General features: G+C 38.3%; 3 protein-coding genes and 1 pseudogene across 4 annotated transcripts; 2 read left to right on the forward strand and 2 right to left on the reverse strand.

Moving 5' to 3' along the window:
• Positions 1–777: 777 nt before the first annotated feature.
• Positions 778–3,141, reverse strand: LOC112084028 (annotated as a pseudogene).
• Positions 3,142–3,209: 68 nt separating this feature from the next.
• LOC18992865 (bromodomain-containing protein 9) lies at positions 3,210–7,307 on the forward strand. The gene is made up of 9 exons (XM_006416311.2): positions 3,210–3,729; positions 4,391–4,427; positions 4,569–4,647; positions 4,763–4,808; positions 4,893–4,991; positions 5,378–5,446; positions 5,621–5,981; positions 6,076–6,224; positions 6,303–7,307. Exons 1-9 carry the CDS (start codon positions 3,277–3,279, stop codon positions 6,996–6,998), a joined length of 1,989 nt encoding a protein of 662 aa, XP_006416374.1. The 5' UTR covers positions 3,210–3,276; the 3' UTR covers positions 6,999–7,307.
• A 3,524-nt stretch (positions 7,308–10,831) lies between these two features.
• LOC18992866 (probable serine/threonine-protein kinase PBL21) lies at positions 10,832–13,159 on the forward strand. The gene is made up of 6 exons (XM_006416312.2): positions 10,832–11,469; positions 11,574–11,621; positions 11,706–11,860; positions 11,955–12,144; positions 12,227–12,618; positions 12,699–13,159. Exons 1-6 carry the CDS (start codon positions 11,373–11,375, stop codon positions 12,957–12,959), a joined length of 1,143 nt encoding a protein of 380 aa, XP_006416375.1. The 5' UTR covers positions 10,832–11,372; the 3' UTR covers positions 12,960–13,159.
• An 82-nt stretch (positions 13,160–13,241) lies between these two features.
• On the reverse strand, positions 13,242–17,120 carry LOC18992867 (protein NLP4). 2 transcript variants are annotated; one of them, XM_006416314.2, is made up of 5 exons: positions 16,716–17,120; positions 15,447–16,263; positions 15,313–15,360; positions 14,314–15,235; positions 13,242–14,223 (listed from the first exon to the last, which is right to left on the reverse strand). In XM_006416314.2, exons 2-5 carry the CDS (start codon positions 16,215–16,217, stop codon positions 13,427–13,429), a joined length of 2,538 nt encoding a protein of 845 aa, XP_006416377.1. In that variant the 5' UTR covers positions 16,218–16,263; positions 16,716–17,120; the 3' UTR covers positions 13,242–13,426. The 2 variants fall into 2 exon arrangements, with proteins under 2 accessions (XP_006416377.1, XP_024008321.1); XM_024152553.1 differs by lacking the exon at positions 16,716–17,120 and adding an exon at positions 16,355–16,449.
• Between the last annotated feature and the right edge of the window lie 769 nt (positions 17,121–17,889).

A 17,889-nucleotide genomic window follows, 5' to 3' on the forward strand; every position in this document is an offset into this window, starting at 1 on the left:
TTTTCAAAATCAATACGTGTGTATCTTAAGACTATTTATTATATGTTTAATATAAAAGTATATTTTAAATAAGAAATTAGTTTGTAAAAAATAATATTAAAATATAATAAATGTGTAACATTTATATTGTAAATGATGATATGTGTACTTAGTAGTAACTTAATATCTATTAAAATATAGACATATCATAACTATATTCGACATTCACTCTCTCTTTTTTTTTTTTTCTCTAAAATCACACAAACAATATATTTTTCTTTCTGAAAATCAATATCTGAAGTTGACAGTAAAAATCTGTTTTTCCTCTAAAATCAATTTTTTTTTTCGTTTATAAACAAAAATAACATTGTCATTAAATAAATAAAAACAAGTTATCCGAGTTGGTGAAAGCTTTTATATATATATATTCCATCGACAAAAGAGAAAATATCTGTATATATAGATATGTGTATACTAAATAACAAAAATCTCTCATGGCTCAGTTGGTTCACGTGCTTGTCTATGGTGCTCTGCTTTTCAGGTTCAAATCCAGTAAGCTGACGTGTCTCTTGCCATGTCATACTCCGTTATACCTCGTCCTAAATTTGAATTTTTATATAGTATAGATAGCAATTGACACTGTATTTTAGTTTAGATTTTTTTGGGCACATCAAATTTTAGTTCGGGTTGATTTTGGCCCTTTCAAATCTACACAAACTACCCAAAAAAAATAAAATAATAATAATAACCTATGAGTCTAAAGTGTTGGTGATGACAGAAGCAAAATAGTATTCTTCACTAAATACAGATGCAGTCAAGCATCAACGATGTAAATGACTCGGCTAAATGCAAAGCTTCCTTCACTTGAGAAGCATTCGTCCCCTGAAACCAGTTGAAGAACGATCAGACTAGACCAGAGACCAGATTTTTGTCAAACGAAGACTTAAAAGAAGAAAGAACAAGATCATGAACATACATACCGGTCCTGATGCGAGACCACCTTTCGCTATCCCGCATTTCCCTTTGAGAGGACCCGAGAGAACTGTACACCATTCAATCACATCTAATTTCTTGAACCGATCCGGAACTCCTGCACAGAACACCGCCTTGTTTGTGGTTTCATCTGTGCTAAACATCATTACCGGCATTTCCTACAACCAAAAGATACACAAACAAAACCTTACTTCAACAACAAGTTTCTTTTAGCTTCTCTGGAGCAAAACATGGATACATAATATTATTAATACCTTCTTTTCCATGATTTGTGAAACGGCCTCTTAGGGCTGCTGAATCAAGACCCACGTCAAGCTGGACAATGCAAAAGGTCTTCTCATCTGCTGCTGCTGCTGACTCGGCTGCCTCTGTTGCTTCTTTGACTGCTTTCCGGAGGTTTTGCTCTGCTCCCTCCTTGTGAGCTTTTCTCATTTTATCCTGAAGTAGAGCCATTTTGGCTATGAGATGTGCCATGTTTCCTGCTGGGATAACTTCGGTAACAACCCGTCTTTTCAAAGACGTAACTTTCTCATCCAATCCAGCCCCTTCCGCTTTGAATGCATGCATCCTCTACTTCTTTTTCGAGCAAGGACGCAAGATTGATCGCGTTTAAAGCAGGTTCACCAGTGAAAGCGGTTATGCTGTGAATACCTCCACTCCCTCCTCTGATACTATAGCAAACGCTTTGGCTTCGCGCGTGTTTCTTATGTGGGTTCCTGGAACATTGTTTAAAAATAGTCAATACTTCGAAGAATAAGAAAATATGATTTACTGGATCAAAAATAATCAAAAACTGACCTCCACAAAACTCAGAGGAAAGTGATGACCATTCATCATTTTCAGGATCAGCCAATAGATCTCCAACTTGTCTCCGAATTGCCACTACTCTGACAGGATCATAGGAGGCCTAAAAAAAAGTGGAAACAGAGAAGAAGAAGCAACAAAAAAAAAGCTTTAATATTTCGTAGAAACTAAACTGGAAAAAAAGAAGCTAGCAATAGAATTTGATTTTAACATCTTACTTCCCCTAATGCTTCTCTTAGACCCTTGATGCGTTTAGCTTCAGAAAGCGGTTCTTTCTTCGAAAATACATCAAGTTCTTCATCGATCTTTTTATTCACCATAGAGTCAATCTTTCTCAAATCTTCAGGATCAACAGGTTTACCGCTGGAAAAATCAAACCGCAGTTTTTCAGGAAGAACTATTGACCCCTTCTGTTAAATATGATCCCCAAGCACTTTCTGGATTCATGAGAAACACATACTTTTTACTACTATTTGAAAACTAATTTTTAAGATTTTTGATAACAGAAGCAAAAAGGCAAGCATACATACACACCTTCAGGGCGAAATTCAACATATGTGTACAAGTATGATTGTTAGCGATGAGTTTACGTCACTGGTAGTCAACCTGCACGCATTAGACAAGATTAAAAAAGAAAATAATTTAGATGAGAGTAACAACACGTAATAGTCAAATGAGACAAATTACCATATAAGGGAAAATGATTTACCTTGCAGGTCACTCTATCTCCCACCGATACTCTTCCAGTTTTACTAGAGAGATTACCACTATGAAGAAAAACCCCTTAACTGTTTTCACACTGCATACTTTGAATGTACCAAATGATCCTTCCATAAGCCCTATGTCAAAAATCTGACCACCACCCTGCTCAGCATGAAAAGTTGTAGATGCTAATACCAGACCTACTTCGCCGTCACCGGTAAAACTTTCCAGTAAAGCAGAGACATTGTAGATAGCTTTGACTTCAGTCTCGTGATCCTGCACCAAAATCCGGCAGGATGATTGCGCATTAGAAGAACTATATAACACTATATGTCCTAGCTTCGTTCTTTCAAATTAGATGTCTGGATAAATAAAACAAACCTGGAATCAATTGTATTTAAAAGAATCATCTGTTGCTGGGAGGCCAGCTTTTGAGCAACGTTGATGTAGAGTCAACATCCATAACAATGGCAACACCAGCTTGCTGCAAAAAAAAAATACATGAGACATTAGCAGATTCGAACCTTAGTAGTGACATTAACATGGGCTGAGACTCGGTTCAAATACGGCCCACAAAGGTTGTAAAGACATTTTTCTCAGCCCAATTACGAATCAGCCCAGCCAGGTCTACGTTACACTCTCCGCACGTGCGAGTTCACACATGTAGAGTTTTTTTTTTAATTGTTTTCTTTTAAAAAAAAAACGTAAGAAAACACAAAACCAAACGCCTGTCTAGGAGGAGAAAAGAAAGGGGGAAGAGAGAGAGAAAGAAAGAGAAAGAGAGAGGAGAGAGAGAAAATGGGTGAGGTAGCAGATACAATGACGAAGAAGAAGAAGAAAGGGAGGCCATCTCTTCTAGACCTTCAAAAGCGAGCTATCAAACAGCAGCAATTACAACAGCAGCACAGAAACCACGATGAACCCGTCGATGACCATAGATCCGGTTCCAAAAACCCTAATTCTCTCAATCAAGCTCCCAACTCCGGCAGCCGATCCAGGCGCCGGAACCCTAATCCTAACGGCGTTTCCTCCGATTCCCCCTGGATCAAGGACGATGATGACGGAGAAGAGGAAGACGATGACGAGCGCCGAGAGAAGAAACACCGGCTCTTACACGGATTAAACTCCCACTCCCGTCGACATTCTCCTAATTCCCAATCGGGAGGTTCCGATCTGAACCTCGACGACACTCCCGAGGCCTCCGTCAATAGACGGAAGATCGCCGGCGGCGCTCACGGATCTGGTTATACGGTAGGAGCTGAATTCCTTGTGCATCAATTTCGTTTCCTAATTCGAGCCAGATATTGATTTAATTCTTAAAAAAATGAAAAATTGAGTTTATCTGAGAAATTAGGGTTTATAAATATATAGTTGGGATTTCGCGCGTTTGTTTATTGTGTTCGTCTTCTGCTTGAATATAGAGATGAGTGTGAGTGGATGAGTTTGACTGAGTCGGGTTTTTTTCCCTCCTAATTATTATTGGTGGGAATTCATAATTCAGCTTTTCTGTAAATAATTTTCCCTTTTTTGTCTTCGTCAAGAAAATTCTTGGGTCTTTATTCTCTCGCTTTAATTTGCAGAATTTATGTGATTTTCCCTATGAATATTATATTTTATTCTTTGATCTCTGGTGCTTAACTCGTAGTTTACCTGAATTAATGATACCCTTGCACTGAAACCATCATGTCTGAGACAAGTTTCAATTTTGTCTTTTCCGTAATATCAATGTCTAAGTTTACTTTCAGTTTGTAATTCACAGACTTGTACTGTGTCTTCTTCGATTCTTGCGTAAACATGAACATGAACAGATCTACTTGTTTTCCTTTGATTTGCTGGAGAAAAAAAAAACCCCACCTTTTTTATGGATTCTTGGAGTTGATGATGATGATAATCTGATGATAATCCTCTGCAGGGAGAAAAGGCTTCGAAAGCGACAGACGTTCTTCAAGGTACATATAAAACCCTTTCTTTTTCAATTTCCTTTATTTAATTATCGAAAAGGCAATAAACCGAAATTCGTACGAGGATTAAAAAGCGAGATTTTTCCGCTGATTAAATTAAAAATTTGGTTGTCATTTACATGTGGACAGGTTCTCCCGTGGAGTCTGGCCCCACTACACCTTTGCCAGACAAAAAGTTGTTGGTGTTCATCCTCGATAGACTTCAAAAGTGTGTTCATTTCCTTGCTCTCTGGCATCGTCTCCTTTTTTTGTATCGTGGTTGAAGTGATTCCTACTGGGTAATGGTTTTTTTGATCCATGTGTTGTTTTGCAAACTCTTGTAGGAAGGATACTTATGGCGTTTACTCAGACCCAGTTGATCCTGAGGAGGTGACTGTCCTTTTTGTTGATTGTAAGCTCATTAATGTTACAACAATTCAGCTCGTCTTATCTGTGTTCGGTATGTGTTAACAGCTTCCTGATTATCATGAGATTATCACGAATCCAATGGATTTTAGCACTGTGCGGAAGAAATTAGACTCTGGAGCATATGCCAGTTTAGAACAATTTGAGGTAAGTCTTGTACTTTGACTCCATTGGACTCCTCGATGCTTTCCTTGACATTTTTGATTCGTTCGAGTTGGTTACACGTTTGCTTGGTCCTATGCTAAGTTTATCTGGTAGTTACAGAAAGGTTTGTTACTTGGCATCTTCATTTCTACACTTTCTTGCGGCTGTTTAAGGTTTATGGAAACAATACTTGATGTTGTTTGCGTGCATGCTATGTGTAGTTTAGGGTGCAGACCTAAGGCTGTTTCAAAATTTGTGTTTCGAAGTAACTATTGTCTGCTTAGACTCAAATTTGTCTCCCAGTTTGAATATATGTAAAATCGTGCGGACTTTGGTGTTGGAGCAGGTTTTTTTTCCTCTCTGATAAGTCTCGCTTGCTCATTTTGCAGGGAGATGTGTTTTTAATATGTACAAATGCAATGGAATATAATTCAGCAGACACTGTATATTATCGACAGGTATGTCCTTCAATTTTATTTCTTTTTTCTAGTCTCCTCTTCTTTCGATATTTGAGCAGGTCCTTGCTCGCTCCCTCCAAGTGCGAGATAGCTACAACACAGATAATATACAGATAATTGCAGTGAAGGGAGCGTTTCATGTTTCTGAAAATAGTGTGTCATTTTGGCTTGTAGGCACGGGCTATACAAGAGTTGGCGAAAAAGGATTTTGAGAATTTAAGGCAAGACAGTGATGATGAAGAACCACAAAACCAACTCCAGCAGCAGCAACAGCAGGACAAGCCAAAAGTTGCCAAAAGAGGCCGTCCGGCAAAGAAACAGCCTGAACCATCTTCGATAGACCGTACTGCTTCTGAAATTTCAGCTGATGCGCTCATTCCTGGAGGAGATAGCTCTAATAAGTTTTCTGGTGCTTACAATCTAAGAAAGACTCCTCCTTCATACAAATTTCGTCAAGCAGAAACATCGGTTTGGAACAATCATAACAGCGAAACCCAAAGTGGCTGGTCGATAGATTGGGAGAATGAGTTTCCACGTAAAAGAATCTCTACTTTTGCTGTACCTTCTTTCAGACTTTTTTTTTTTTGTTCCCTTGGCAAATATGAACCATCTTCTTGGTCTCTCTGCAGCTTCGGTTGTGAAGGCGGTTAACAAATATGGGATGAAACATTTCAATGTCGATGATAACAGACGCGATACCTACAACCACCTCTCGACTTCTACCCAAGAGCCGTCGGTTTTGACAACGCTTGAAGAAGAGTTAAAACAGCTGATTCCAGTACGTTATTGCCGATTCTAGTATATCCTTTTGTATGGAGAAACAAGAGTCTGATCATTAGTTTTCCTTATTCATCAGGTTGGGGTGAACACTGAGTATGGTTATGCGAGGAGCCTAGCACGATACGCTGCGAATCTTGGTCCTGTTGCCTGGAAAATTGCATCAAGGAGAATCGAAACCGTGTTGCCCTCTGGAGTCAAATTTGGTCTGGGTTGGGTTGCAGAGAACCCAGCAGGGCCTGGAGAGGACGATCCTCAAAAACAAATCGTATCAATGTCGTCGTTGGGAAAACAGAAGTGTTCTAATGACTTGGCGTCCGATGATCATTCAAACAGGATCCTGTCTCCAACCGCTTCAGTCTCGAGCGCTTTCATAGGAAATAGAAGAAGACATTCTTCTTCTCAAGGAGTCGAAGAAACAACACCTGCTCGTGTCTTGAATCCAGAAACCGAGTACCCATCAGCATCCTCCTCTCGCCAGTCAGGACCGCTGATCAAAACTGAGGTTAGCAACGGCCTTACCCGCGGTTTCAGTGGATTCAGCCATAGTCCAAGTCCGATGCTCGGAGTCACGAGACAGCAACAATCACACTTAACCAGCGAGGCCACACCGAGCTCGCAACAACAGGGGTTGTTGTTTCCTTACAGCAAACAGGAATTCCACCGGTTTCCACCGGACCTTAACGCTCGGCTTGTCTCGCCAAATTCTCCCGGCTCGAATCAGCAGACTGGTTCGTCCTCGTCGCAGCATCCAGATCTGTCATTACAGCTCTGACGATGAGTGGAAGGAGAAGAAGAAGAGGCATTTTCCATTGGCTATCTCAGCCATATATTTTCTGGTATGAAAGTCACTTGTGGAAAGTCATGGCTTATTTGTTGTGACATGAAAATATATGGGACAAGTCTCTCTCTATTGTACAGATTGTTGCAACATCCATATTTTTTTAGGGGTAAAAAGAGAAGAGGAAAGAAAAGAAAAAAACATAGTAGTGTCGCAAGCTGTAGAATATAGTTTACATGGTTAATTTTCCTAGAATTTTTCAAATGTATTTGCGTAATTTTTAAGTTTTTACCTTGGCCATAAGATAAGATGAAACAAAAGGTATTCGGCATTTGACTTTTGGAAGTGTTATCAGTTTCTGTCTTGGAAGACTGTTGCCGGCTCTGATTTTCAAATTCCTTGGTAATTGACTAATAGGCTCTGACCTTCTTTAAACTAAATATTGTTAAATGTTACGATATATCGGCAATTGATTAATGAATCACCTGATACAATTTAAATAACGGTTTATCAACTTTTTGAGTGTATCACTGCGTTACTGATCAGAGCATCAACATCACATATTCTGAATTACATTACAAATTTGAAAATATTTATTTATTTATATGGTGTATATATCATTTTCAAAATTAGTAATATACATAACTCATCAAAATGGTAATAAGTTTTCTATGAAGGTGTTGACTTGCTGTTAAAAAAAACTCAGCCCATGAATCGACTGAAAAGGAGATGAGAGGGTTTGTTCGTCTGCCTTCAAATTGAGTTTTCATTTTTGTGAAAGAGCTCAGCTCAAGGTTCACGAGACTTACATGAACGTGTTTGTTTGGTGGGTCTGGACGTCTCGTGATATTTAATTTCCTCTCAAACCATTGGTTTATTTAAAACTATTAATTATTGTTGTTTGTCTCAAAAAAAAAAATGTCTGAATTATAAACTCGATTATTGGTTGTAAAAATGAGAAGTGGTAGTTTTTACTTCTTACTAGAATGTTGAAAAATAAATGTTAGAAAGTTTGGCGATTTTTGTCGGAAATACTCTATATTTCTTTTTATTCCATTTTCTTAGTGTCGGAAATACTCTCTGTCTTTTTTATTTCATTTTCTTAGTTTGTCACAAATTGCATTTATCAATTACCCAACAAAATTTTGAATATTCGTACCGTACGTCACAGATTCTTCACGAACAGCTCTGCCGTGTTTAAATAGCATCTAGTATATCTGTACTGTATGTATATATACTTATGAGATTATACGATATAAGTACACATTACTCAAGTTTTTGATGAATATTGATGTAACAACAAATCCTAAGAGAATAACTTTATTAGGGTGAATCTATTTGGATCAACCAATGTATGGATGATGTATGCCTCGGAGTGGAGACACGCAATGAACCGATGGAGATCTAACAAGCTGGCCTTCGCTCTCTTTTGTTGAATCGGATCAGGGGAAGTGAGGGTGGATCGATGGCACCACAAAGAGGATGGATGGCTCTCTGATACAGCAACACTAACCTTTGGGTGGAATCACACACACACAAAGGTAAGCAACTCTTCTCAAGCAAAATCTTCAAAGAAAACGGCGTTATTTTATTGATAAGCAAAAAGGTGTCAAACTACAAAGCTGCAAGGGGACTTTATAAACAGTCCATCAGCCTGAACTTTCTAGGGTTCGACTCAAATGAAAAGAAAAGACTCAAAAACCAGAGGACTTGCAAAAGAAACAAAAGAAAACGGCAAAGAAAACAAGTAAACAGCGAGTTGTCTCATTTGGACACAAATAAGGAAAGTTCTACTTAAATGAAATAAAAAGAAAATAAACACTTAAGCCTTGGCCAAGACTTAGATCTCAGGTATCTCTGGATTCTCGTGGCTCTTAGTCACCACTGAGCTGGTCGTCTGTTCCTGCACAAAACTCATAAACAAGGTTTACATGTTGTGCACGCAAAAGAGGCCATGGAAGAAGTGAACTGTTCTTGACGTGTGCTGGGGCAATCTTCAGGTGGTCTTCTGCGGCCTTGGTAGTGTTGATGATGCTTGTTTCAAGTGCATGAATCCTTCCCTTGGCAGCCTCTTCCTCAGCTAGCGTCTCTTGTGCAAGCTCCAGTTGAGCGCTATCGGCTAAGTGGTTGATGTTGCTTGTCTTGGATTCTTGAGTGATGGTCTCCCTGGGCTTTGTGATGGGCTCGGCTCCTGGACCTATTAAGAAAGATTTCATACCTGTTTCCTCATAAGGCTGTGGCCGGTTCGGTTGAGTTTGGGCCGCGTCCTCTACTTGTTCCTCCTCGGACACTTGTATAAAACTTGATACGGCTAAGTTGATCTTTTCACGTAGGCTCCTGGTTCTAGATCGAGTCATGGGACCTAGAAGGAGTGTGGGGATACTGGGATCCTCATTAGAGTGCTCGATGACCTCATCAATGGATAACTTGTCAAGTTGCCATTGGTTATCAATTGTAGTTTTGTGTTTTCCTGCATCAATTTCGAGTAAATTGCTATTTTTCTACGCACAATTTGTTAGTTCTTCCTCCACTTACCATAGATAATGGAACACGTCAAACCCTTACTCATTTTTAAAAAAAAGAAATTGGGATATGTCTTCATAAAATCAAAACAATAATAAAAAGTAACTATCATTAGGAAGATTTTGTATTTTTATAAAAAGTATTTGGTATCTGGCGATTAGTCAAAGAGACGAATAAATTATTCGTTTTCTTCTTTAACATCCAACAATTTGTTAAAAAACAGAGAAATTTAATTATGGTGGTGGATTTCGTTTCGCATCAAACAAAAACCTAATTATTCTCATATCTAAACGGCGTTGAATGGTGGCATACTAAAATATACTAGTAGTTATAGAGTTAATAGTAGTAATGGAAATTGAAAGTAATAGTTAATTACCAATTGATAGAATTACTAGTTGTAATTATAGACGTAACAGTAGTAGGTATACAAAGTTAATAAGGCCATGCAAAAAAATGGAGAGAAAAGGTTTTTTTTTTTGGGTTAATGGATCAAAAATGAGTTTCGAGAGTAGAAGGAATAACGCTCATTAGAGATAATTTCTTGTTAATTTCATTTTTTTAACTAAAATTTAACGCCATTAACATGCGGTAGGTTTTATACGTACGAATGTAAACAAATAACAAACAGCTAGCTGATAAAAAGGCAAACAGATTATAAAAAAAAGGATTGGTAAAATTGCCAAACTTATCAGCTAAATAATTGATAATAAAGTGGCCATTATTACATGATAGAAACATGTATTTTCTGAAAAAACGGTAAGTAAAAGTCAATGCGGGACGAGAGTACAGTGTGACCACTAACTGAGTTAAAGAAAACTAGCGGGACCTACTGTGGATTGTAATAACACGAAAGGTCAATCTTGAAAATCTCGACCGTCCATTTGTTAAGATCTAAACCGCACATCCACTGTCGGCCTCGTGGGTTTCTCTCGCACACTGTACTGTTCATTTAAGTATCGGACAATCCGAGGGGTATGTTACGGAAATTTTCGATCAGCGAAGGGTTACTGTCCGAGAGGGTATAATGGTAAATTAGGGCACGACGGTGGACCTGACCATTTTAAATGTCAGAGAAGAGAGGTCGGAGAATTGAGAGATGATGATGAATGATGAAGAGATTATAATTTTTTTTGGGGGAAATTAATTTAAATTTTGAAACAGGATAAAATGAGAACCAAAAAAGAGTATTTATTTTCCTTTATAAAAAATGGGACCTACTTGGAAAAGAACAAAACGAAACTCGTCGTCTTCTACCACTTAAATAGTTAAATTTAGTAGCTCCCAACTCAAAAAAATTAAAAAAAATAAATAGAGTTTATACAGAAGGAAGAAGAACAACCAAAAGCAGTTGTAAAACTCCGTGATTTCTCTCCCGTTTCCTCGATTTTTTTGTTTCACTGCTGGTTTTCCTCTTTAGCCATTTTTCTTGTTTCAAGAACATTGTCATTTTTTGTCGTGATTAGATGGAATTTGTATAATTTTAGTAATTCTTCGGTTTTGTTTTTATAAAAATAAATATACATTTTAAAACTAAATTCTATCTCTTTCTCTCTCTCTTCCTGCAATCTATCGCCGATTCGGATCTTCTCTGGTTGGAGATTTCCTTTTACTTGGCCAAAAGTTTTGTTCTTTTGATTTCTGGAATTATCGAAATAGAAACAGAGAAGAAATCAAATCTCTTTAAGCCTTTCAGAGCTCCAAAAGTTTTGTTTTCCGTTTCCGTAAGTTATCAGGCGGCTTTGTGTCTGTCTGGTGTGGGATTTCTGGAGCTGGGTTTCTCAAACCAGCTCCATTTCTGAATCATCCCTTCTCCATCGCCACATTGATTTAAAAGAAAAAAAGAAGATGACTTGCTTCTCTTGTTTGAATCCTCGAACCAAGGACGTAAGAGTCGACATTGATACCGCTCGATGCAACTCTCGTTACACAGCCGATTCATCAGGTTCTGTTCATTTCCAATCGAAAACTTTCATTGTTTCACCTTAAAGTTTTCGTCTTTTTTTTTTTTGGTAATAATGTACAAATCTTATGACTTTATGATTTCAGTTCACGGAAGTGATACAACAGGAACAGAGTCGGTTTCGGGTATTTTAGGTGAGTGTGTTTCAAATTCCTTTTAATTGTGTCTTTTTCTTTTTTCATACATTTTGGGTTAATTTGTCGTTGGAATTGGAACAGTAAACGGAAAGGTGAATAGTCCAAAACCTGGTGGTGGAGCTCGGAGTTTCACGTTCAAGGAGTTAGCCGCAGCAACAAGAAACTTCCGTGAAGTGAATTTGATCGGAGAAGGAGGTTTCGGGAGAGTTTACAAGGGACGTCTAGATTCAGGACAAGTCAGATCTCTCTCACTCTCTCTCAATCTTCCTCAAACCCTTTTGAACTCTGTTTTTATTTGATGTCATTGGAATTTTTAATTGGTGAAAGCAGGTGGTGGCTATTAAGCAATTGAATCCAGATGGGCTTCAAGGAAATCGAGAATTCATAGTTGAAGTTCTTATGCTTAGCTTATTGCATCACCCAAACCTCGTTACACTGATCGGTTACTGTACTTCCGGTGATCAAAGACTTCTTGTCTATGAATACATGCCAATGGGAAGCTTAGAAGATCACCTTTTTGGTTAGTTACTTACTTAACTCTCCTTTTTTTCTTTCGTGTTTCAAATTTCAAATTTTTTTAACTCTTTTGTTTGAATTATCAGATCTTGAGGCAAATCAAGAGCCTTTAAGCTGGAACACACGAATGAAAATCGCGGTTGGTGCGGCTCGGGGAATAGAGTATCTTCACTGCACAGCAAACCCGCCGGTGATTTACCGCGACTTGAAATCAGCAAACATATTGTTAGACAAAGAATTCAATCCAAAGCTCTCTGATTTCGGATTGGCGAAACTCGGTCCAGTAGGAGACCGGACTCATGTATCGACCCGTGTCATGGGAACTTACGGTTATTGTGCTCCCGAATACGCAATGAGCGGAAAATTAACCATCAAATCGGATATCTACTGCTTCGGTGTAGTGTTGCTTGAGCTTATTACTGGAAGAAAAGCCATTGATTTCAGTCAAAAGCAAGGCGAGCAGAATCTTGTTGTTTGGGTAAGTAAGTAGTAAAACCGGATTAAACCGGATTCTAATTCCTCGTTTAGCTAACTAAAATTTTGGCTTTGTCTTTGCAGTCACGTCCATACCTCAAGGATCAGAAGAAGTTTGGACAATTAGTGGATCCGTCTCTGCGAGGAAAATACCCGAGACGGTGTTTAAACTATGCGATTGCGATCATCGCAATGTGCCTGAACGAAGAAGCTCATTATCGACCGTTTATAGGTGACATAGTGGTGGCACTTGAGTACTTATCCGCACAGAGTCGCTCACATGAATCTCGAAACGTCTCTTCCACATCGCCGGAGTTCGCCAGAACGCCGCGACGGGACTCGTAACACGAACACATCTTGAGCTCTTAAGAATGAAACAGTTTGGTGTTCTGTAAAAATGGTTTTGTTTTCTCTTTCCCATAAATAATAAGATTATACAATTTGGTAAATGTTTTTGTTTGTTAGTTTCTTATTACTTATTTTTTTTCCTATGATGTATATGAATATGAAAATTATGGAAACAATTAAGTTCTTTTTCATGTGTATACCTACCTTTGAAAACCGCAGTACAAAGGAAAATCAGAAATAATAAGAACAACATTCAATTTCTTAAAAAGAAAGGATCTTTACATGTTCTTCTCTCTGGTGCGTTTAAAAATACAAAACCCAAAGCACCTTCTAGTAATCTTTCCAAAAAAAAAAAAAAAAAAATTATGAACACTTGTTACAGAACACAATGTGGTATATAATCTTTTATGTCATGTCCTAGAAAACCTTTTTTTCATTTTGTTCTTTCCAACACTGATTTGAATTCAGTGCCATAAACTGTAACCTGTAGCTGAAGAGCGTTCAGGGAAATGATGAGAAGAAACATGAAGCAGAAGCTTAATGGTATGGCTCGGTGTGGTTCTGCAGACATCTACACACTCATCTACATCTTCATCACAAGTCAACAAAACCCATTCATTGTCTTCGTCTAAGTACTTTAGATCATACCTGCTCATATCCTCTATGCTAAACCGCTTCCCGATCTCCCACAATAGATCTGTTAACCTGTGTGAATTCCGCATCCGAAATCTGATATTCTCTTCTCCATAGCTAACTTTAATCCTCAGAAAGTCATCATCTTGAGATGATGACAACATGTGTGTGCCTTGAGGGATGTTCTCTAAAGTGGAGAGAGTCAATACTGTCTCGTCAAGACTCGAACTTTGAAGATCGATTTCGCTGCTCCTCTTCTTCATTGCACCTCCTACATCAGCTTGAGAAGGATCGGTGGTTGCACCGCTGTTTAGTTGCGTTTCACTGGAGCAACATTGGCTAGAGTTTGAACTGTGACTGTATGGAGAAACAGGGGACTTTGCAGGCTGCAATGGTGGTTGAGGAGGAGGCGATGTCTTGGCTTGTTGTGATGGTTCCTGTGACTGTGAGGCTAGATTGGGGAAATTTGCGTAGAATGAGCCTATTTGAAGAGGTCCTGAAACACCTTCAACCGAATCAATTACCCGTTGGATTTTCTGCAGAGAATGTCCGACTTTTTTGATCTTTCTTGATGGCCATCTCTGTATCCCATGTTGCCTGCATATTCTCTTCAAGGTCGTTGGACATACTGAAAATTAACAAGAAAGAGACAAAAATTGAGAAAGTGCTGCTTGCCACCGATATATAGAACAGAAAAAGATAGAAAAACGCTGCTTACCACCAATATTCTTGGCTGCATCTTTCAGACTCCCAGCAAAATACTGTCGAAGAACATCTAAAGTGATGGTTTTATCTGCTTTTGTACGCTTTTTCTCGGTCATCCTACTGAAACCGTCAGTAGAGAAAGTGCTGCTCTCATTGACATTAGAATCTCTGGTGTAGTCGAAACCTCTTTTCAAGCCAAATCCATCATTTGGCTTCTCTCCTCCATCAAACACCAATCCAAGATTCTGAGGATTATTACTATTATTACTCTGCTGGATTTCATCGAAAGAGGCGCTCCATGAAGAATTTCCGTGGAGATGATGTAGTTCCGATGTGTTCTCTATCTTTGGCGTTACTGTCTCTTCCCTTTCTATCACTTCACTCTCTTCTTCTAGTTCCTTATCTGTAACAGTCCTTAAGCTTCTAGGCACATGAGCCATGATAGTCGAAAGAGCATTCAGCATTTTCCTCTGTTCCTCCAGATCATCACAGTCTTTAGGCAAAAAGAACTCCAAGACGAAATCAGCAGAGCCCGTGTGGATGCAGCGCAGGCGAATCGCAACCGAGCCATGTAAACCGAACATATTGGCGTGGTGGGAGAGAGGGTACTCGGATTTCTTATAGTTGGAGATATCAGACGAAAAGCAAGGTCCATTAGTCAAGAAGGCTTGTCCTGCAACTCCTTGCCCTTTCAAGAGGTGATGCTCAGAGCAAGCTTCATGGAACTCGCGGACAGTTGGATCACCAACATAGCAAGCATCATCAATGGTTGACACGCAATGGGTATAGTTCTCATCGTTGTGACGACACCCACTTTTGCTTTGCTGGAGACAAGAGACCCATGTCTGAGCTAAAGGTAGTTTATGCGTCTCACAAGCACATCTCAAGAGGTTTCGGATTTCAGGTAATGCAGCTTTGTAGGATAAGTCACATCCCTGAAATGAACAAGAAACAATCTGAACGTTTATACCAAAACCAGAACTTAAAGAACTCGTATAGTTTCTTTGATTACCTTTAGAGAAGGCGGAATCGGAAGCTCAGTGCTCCTAAGATCAACTGCCTGTGTAAAAGAAACACATTCTTCCTTCTCAGAAAAAAAACCAATTCAAAAAGCAAAAGCTGAAAGCTTTTGAAAAGGAGACAAACCTGAAGTGCTCTGCAGATGCTTTCAAGCTCAGGTCTCAATTTAACCATCTCTGTGGTCATTACAACCTCAATAACACCCAAGCAAATCTTACTACCTTGTTCAAACACCGGAATCGCAAGAGTTCCACGGACATCGCAGTCCTGAGCGTGTTGAACTCTCGGATACTCTTCACTCCTAAAAAACCTAACATCAGGAGTCCATTCAGGAAGCTTCCCCAAGAAAACCCTTCCAGGCAAACCAGCTAAGGCCTTGGAATCATCTTGCTCAGCAGAGAAGTGATAATTCACAGAAATCTCTCTATAGTTTGCAAGTCTTTGACACATCGGATCATGGCTAAAAGGTTGTTCCTTTGTGGTCAAAACCCGCTTACCGCCTCTGTTGACCGGAACCCATAGCTGTATAAGTGAGCCTCTCTCTGTTGTGTAATCTTTAATGTGTTCAACTGCTTGAACCAATCTCTCAGTAACTGAAGAACCTCCACCTCCTGGTCCAATCCACCATCTTTTGTTCCATTGAAACTCATCGAGACTCGATCTCTCTGCAGAATCCCGACCGTAAACTATCCCTGATGTGCAGAGTGCTGACGTATCTTGAGTTGGAGACCACATGAGCGAAGATGGATCAAAGGGGCTATCGGAAGAAGTTGAAGGAGGTAAGTTAAGAAACTCAGATCCATCTGTTGTCTCTAACCAGCAACCATCTAGTAGCAATCCATCCATGAACTCAGTGTCCATAACTGCGTTCTCACTTTGAAGAAAACTATCTTCCATGGATGTGCAATTTGCTTTGTTGGTTTAGCTATCGATGAAGCACCATCTGAAAAAACAAAGCATCCATTTCTCAATAAGTTTCACAAACAAACAAAGAAGATGGAGATCGAGATTCTTTTCTACTTCTTATTGCTTACATTTTCAGAAACTGATAGAACTCATGAGTACCGAATTCACCAACCGATAAAGTAGGGAAATTAAAGGGCACACAACATTTTAGGAAACACGGATCAATCACAAATCTTGCATAATCTAATTCATGATGACAGAATAAAGAATCCAAAGTTAAAAATAAAAACCCAACTTTTTGTTTGATTCCTTCAAGCTGGTCAAACTAAACCCAAATTCTTTTATAGCTCAAGAGATACTAATTTCAACCCAATGAAAGTAAGAGAGAAAAAAAACGAACTTCATGCTAATCAGCTTCGTTCTTAACGAAAAATCAAACCTTTAAAGCGTCAGAAAAGAAATTAGAAGAAAGGAACAAAAAAAACTCACGAGATAGAGAGATTCTCGAAGATTCCTTCCTCAAGTGGGTTTTAATTTCCCTTTTATAAACTGAAGTTTCTTGCAATTTGTTGTCTGAGATAGAAGGAACAGATGAGAAGAAACCAAATCTCAAATCAAAAGAAAAGAAAGTTGTAAAGATGTCTGATGGGTGTTATGTCTCCGACTCTCTGGTGAAGATGAAAACAAAAATGAATATTTTAAAAAAAAAGTTAAAATGAAAAATATGAATATCTGTGGATCGTTATCTCCTCTATGCATTGGGACATGGCGAGACCTTATTAAGAAATTTGTTTTGTTTTTGTTTTGGTTACAGAACATCACTCTCTCTCTCTCTCTTCCAGGCTGCTTGGGTTTTATTTTTTACTGAAGGAGAGAGAGAAGATTCTCTCCACTTTCGAGACAGAGGGAATAAACAAAATAGCAATAAAATGAGTTGCGCTGTGAATTTCTTCTATTTATGTAAAAAAGTCAAACTTTTTTTTGGCAGACGTCACGTAGAGAGAATATCGCCACTCATCATTTATTTATGATATAAAAAGAGTAAAGCAAAAAGGATTTCATCTGAGTATCTGTATACTTCCACACCAACAAAAAAAAAATTAAAACTGTAACTACTAATGAAATACTATTCTTTAATGTTTTATATCCGCTGACTAAAGATAGAATATATTGTTTTATAATATGTTTAATTCATTTAGTTTTAGAATAAGATCCTACTAATTTTTGAAATAATCAAATATAATGGCTGTACATATCTTTAATATATACCATATCTGATTCGCCAATTTATTCAAAAGTTATATTTGGAGAATGATTCTTTAACATTTTATCGTGGTGATGACCAAAGCTATCAACTTCCATTTTTAGACCCCAAGTTACTAATTGAGCACTAGTCAACAATTATTAATGTTTTTCGTTTTCTATCGATATAGATCGTTTTGTTATGGGACATATTCCTAACTTGCTCTAACCTATACTTATTATTATAATTATAGAAAATTAAAGAAACTAAAATGCCTTTATTATTTGTATTGGTATAGGCTTATGAAAAGAATTATAATAATAAGGAAAATAAAAAGAAGAAACAAGTGGGGAGTAGGTTCCTCCCTCAACTGCGTTAAAAATATTATTTTTCTTATCAAATTGACAATAAAATATAGCT

This window comes from Eutrema salsugineum, unplaced genomic scaffold, assembly GCF_000478725.1.
Source record: "Eutrema salsugineum unplaced genomic scaffold, Eutsalg1_0 scaffold_5, whole genome shotgun sequence".
In the NCBI taxonomy this organism is placed as follows: domain Eukaryota; kingdom Viridiplantae; phylum Streptophyta; class Magnoliopsida; order Brassicales; family Brassicaceae; genus Eutrema; species Eutrema salsugineum.

Bases quoted from the DNA above. Each gene is read 5' to 3' on its own strand.
- LOC18992865 (XM_006416311.2), top strand. From the start codon at position 3,277: ATGGGTGAGGTAGCAGATACAATGACGAAGAAGAAGAAGAAAGGGAGG. The intron at 4,648-4,762 runs GTGTGTTCATTT...AAACTCTTGTAG, and splicing joins ATCCTCGATAGACTTCAAAA to GAAGGATACTTATGGCGTTT. The intron at 5,447-5,620 runs GTATGTCCTTCA...TTTGGCTTGTAG, and splicing joins ACACTGTATATTATCGACAG to GCACGGGCTATACAAGAGTT.
- LOC18992866 (XM_006416312.2), top strand. From the start codon at position 11,373: ATGACTTGCTTCTCTTGTTTGAATCCTCGAACCAAGGACGTAAGAGTC. The intron at 11,470-11,573 runs GTTCTGTTCATT...TTATGATTTCAG, and splicing joins TTACACAGCCGATTCATCAG to TTCACGGAAGTGATACAACA. The intron at 11,622-11,705 runs GTGAGTGTGTTT...GAATTGGAACAG, and splicing joins GTCGGTTTCGGGTATTTTAG to TAAACGGAAAGGTGAATAGT.
- LOC18992867 (XM_006416314.2), bottom strand. From the start codon at position 16,217: ATGGAAGATAGTTTTCTTCAAAGTGAGAACGCAGTTATGGACACTGAG. The intron at 15,361-15,446 runs GTTTGTCTCCTT...TCTTTTACACAG, and splicing joins GCATCTGCAGAGCACTTCAG to GCAGTTGATCTTAGGAGCAC. The intron at 14,224-14,313 runs GTAAGCAGCGTT...GTTAATTTTCAG, and splicing joins TGCAGCCAAGAATATTGGTG to TATGTCCAACGACCTTGAAG.